Source organism: Branchiostoma belcheri, unplaced genomic scaffold (assembly GCF_001625305.1).
Source record: "Branchiostoma belcheri isolate BF01 breed outbred unplaced genomic scaffold, Haploidv18h27 scaffold200, whole genome shotgun sequence".
NCBI classification, from domain to species: Eukaryota; Metazoa; Chordata; class Leptocardii; order Amphioxiformes; family Branchiostomatidae; genus Branchiostoma; species Branchiostoma belcheri.
Genome location: NW_017803492.1, coordinates 258299 through 261601, shown reverse-complemented (window position 1 = coordinate 261601; position 3303 = coordinate 258299). Strand labels below are relative to the sequence as shown.

General features: G+C 39.3%; 1 protein-coding gene across 1 annotated transcript in view; it reads right to left on the bottom strand.

Annotated features, from left to right (window-relative positions):
• Positions 1–2663: 2663 nt before the first annotated feature.
• The window catches only part of LOC109469366 (heat shock 70 kDa protein 12B-like), an 8636-nt gene continuing 7996 nt past the window's right edge, over positions 2664–3303 (bottom strand). Inside the window, exon 5 of the mRNA XM_019767869.1 lies at positions 2664–3302. Within this exon, the coding sequence (XP_019623428.1) occupies positions 2673–3302 (630 nt within the window). The 3' untranslated portion in view covers positions 2664–2672. The remainder of the gene's footprint in view (position 3303) is intronic.

Genomic DNA, 3303 nt, shown 5'->3' with positions numbered 1-3303 from the left:
GTTTTACATTATACTACTTACATACATGTAATGTATGTAACCTATGGCAGGCGGAACTTCAACAGATACTAATTATGCAAATGATGACCTAATTTGCATAATTAATGCGATAATTCTATGATTTCATAATGGTGAATGATGAGAATGTCATACTTGGGACATCTGTAAGTTAATCAAAAGTTAACATACATCACGATGCATATATCATGTTAATGCAGAGGTCATTTGCACAATTAAAGAAGAAATTTACATTTACATATCAAGAACATATTTCATGGAGGTATGAGATCTCGGAATTCTAGTTTTAAGTGTTGCCATATATCAAGACTGCTCTGAAGGCTGTATGTGATGAATTAGACAACGGGCAGGTTTTGTACCTTAACTTGTGCTAGCGATAAACGCATATTTTTAGATTTCACTACTCACTGTTGCTATGGTCTTACAATAGTGTACAACTTGTCGTTAAGCTTAATATGAAGAAACATTAGGCATAGCCAAATGATATTGCTTCCACTGGTAAGGAAAAATGTTCTCTTTGAGTTCATTTTTTTTTACCTTATTAGTCTCATTTCCTTCTTACTTTGTGACATTGGGACTATTGAAGGTCTGATCGACTGTCAAGGCAGTCTACGTGACCTGCTAATGGTAAATCAATCGTATCGGTCAGTCAATATTTAATGTTGACCAAAGCACTGTAACTATTACAATTTAAATATTTACTCGCAGGTAGTCGGGTAGCACTCTACCTAGATATCTTTAAACATCACCTGGAGTTAGATGTGCAAAGGTTTATTATTAAGTGTGTCAGGTCGTTCACGGATGTGAAGCTAGTGTGCTATGACAAAATATAAAATTAATTATGCTTGTTGTTAAAATACAAAGGCAGGAACATTGTTTAAAATTCACTGTTAAATTGTCAAATGAACACAACTAGATATTAACCAGTTACATTTTACCAATATGAAAGACTGTTGAAAAATCAACGAAATTGTATCTTAAATATGAATTGCAGGTTACTGGGCGAATTCCTTTTCTTTCAACATGGACTTGGCTTCTTCTTCTTCTTCCGTTAATGTCCGGCTGCCGTCGCTCCGGCAATTACTGACATTTTTAACGGGTCAGAGGTCACCATATACTAGTATGTGTATTGTGGCTTTATTTGGATCCACAAATAAACTTGGTATGAGGCAGTAAAGATGTGATATATGAGACGTACTTGGGTAAACAAGATTTCGGAGTGACTGAACTTTTTACTTCACCTGGTGCAGAAAACGTTCTCAGTCCCACAGCGGCACCGTATAGAAACGTTATAACTTTAAGTTACTAGACTGTACTGATTTATTTCTGTTCATTAGTAACATAAAATATACAATGAAAAGAATATCTAATCTTGATATTTGACAATATATATATTCAAAAGCACAATTACTTGTTGTACTTCAATAAGAATGAAAATAGAGTAGCAACGACCAGACTTGCGCTGGTATATGTTATGTTTCATTGTGTCAGTTGCAAGCTCTTAAGCCGACAGGTTTTATAGTTTGTACCCCACACCACAGCATTGCGTTCGTTTGGCCCAGACTTACAACAAACATTTCTAGTTGGGCTCCCAAGCCACCATATGTACGTATCGTGTCTCGCGCTGTGGTAGTACTCATAGATTTTATCTATTAACTACAGAATTTAAAAGAGATACTGCGCAGTACGTTGGATTAACTTCATTCTTGGTGATCAGGAAGTGCTCGTCTTCCATGGGTAGTGAGTACCAAACATGAGGTAGGCACCAAACATTGCGACACACGCTTTCTGAAGGAGTTACATGTCCTCCCCGTTTTGTGTTGAATTACTAACACGGTACTAAGGGTCAAAGGGGGGAGGGGCGCACTTAGTAATGAACTGCTTTATATTACATTCTAAGTCTACGGGCCTGTTTTACAAAGTTTAACCTTATGGCTCTAAAGTGTTGGCTATTATGCCCCGTAGAAACTAGATTTTTTTTCTTTTCTTTTCAGGCCAGGTATGGGCATACCTAGTAGGAACTGAACCCTATACCTCACTATTCGTAGCATACATTCCTGTAAGCGATCAAGCGTTTGACTAGGGATCACTTACTAACTACGTATACAGGGAACAAAGAAGTTTGGTTAAGCCTAGGCGCCTGGAACTTGCCTTGTACTTTTATAGTCTTTGATTGTATCATATAGAACACAGAAACACAAACGTTACGGCTTTAACAGCCGTAACGTTTGTGTTTCTGTGTTCCATACGTCAATAGTGTGCTTTGCCATAGTAATGAAATGGTATGCAACAGGCTCAAGTCACACACATTCTTTAAATAGCCTTTTACAAAGCCCAAGAATACGTTGCAGACTTGTAAATTTCTACATTTTGTTTTCATTGTAGGCCACTTGTGCCTTTATTGTTAGGGATCGCACGATCTACTAGTTACCTTTTACTTTCTCTTGCTGTAACTAAGGTATTTGTTTAATGTCAATATTGAGAAAGTTATGGTCGGCTGCCGGTCTTAAATGCAGAGTTCACGTTACACCTTTTACTTTCTTAGTTTGAGTACAATTCGTGCTGACCTACCTATATGATTTATTAGGTTTAGTAAATACTGTACAGTTCGACATGTGACAGTAGTCAGCTGGAGAGTGAATGGACAAAGCTGGTCATGGGTTATGCTTAGTGAGGAAGTCGATTGTGGCGAACGCTCGCATGTGGGAGGTGAGATCCTCCGCTTGAACGTCAATTTCTGTTCCACCAAAAATAAACGTTACCCTTATAACACGTTCCCTTCCACCTCGTGTGTCGGGCATATCAACTTGAACCCGACCACAGAGACTCATACCGTGGTCTGTGGTAAATTGTGGGTCCCTTTTACTCGTAGAAAACAGATAGACGGTTGCACTGCGTTGATCGTCCCTTAGTGCTTTAAAGTCAATGCTTCGTCTGCACTGTAATTCCACTAACTCATCTACCCCTACAAATTTGTTGAAAATATCAGTAGCAAGTGCAGTCCCGTGAGCAACGACTTTTTTCTGAGGCGGATGGAGCCCCTCTATGAAAGTTGTCATCGACCTGACACCGTAGGTACGTGCGCTTACCCTTTCCTGAATGGCGTTCGGATTTCGTCCGAACATAACTGCGCCCTTGATAACAGCTAAACATGCCTCTTCAGGGACCAATACACGGACTCCACGGTCCGAAACAGCAGCCGCAACTGCCTTCCACAACAATGGTGAATCGGCAAAACCCCCGACCAGAAAAATGGTTTTGATATTTCTCAACTTAGGGTTGGTC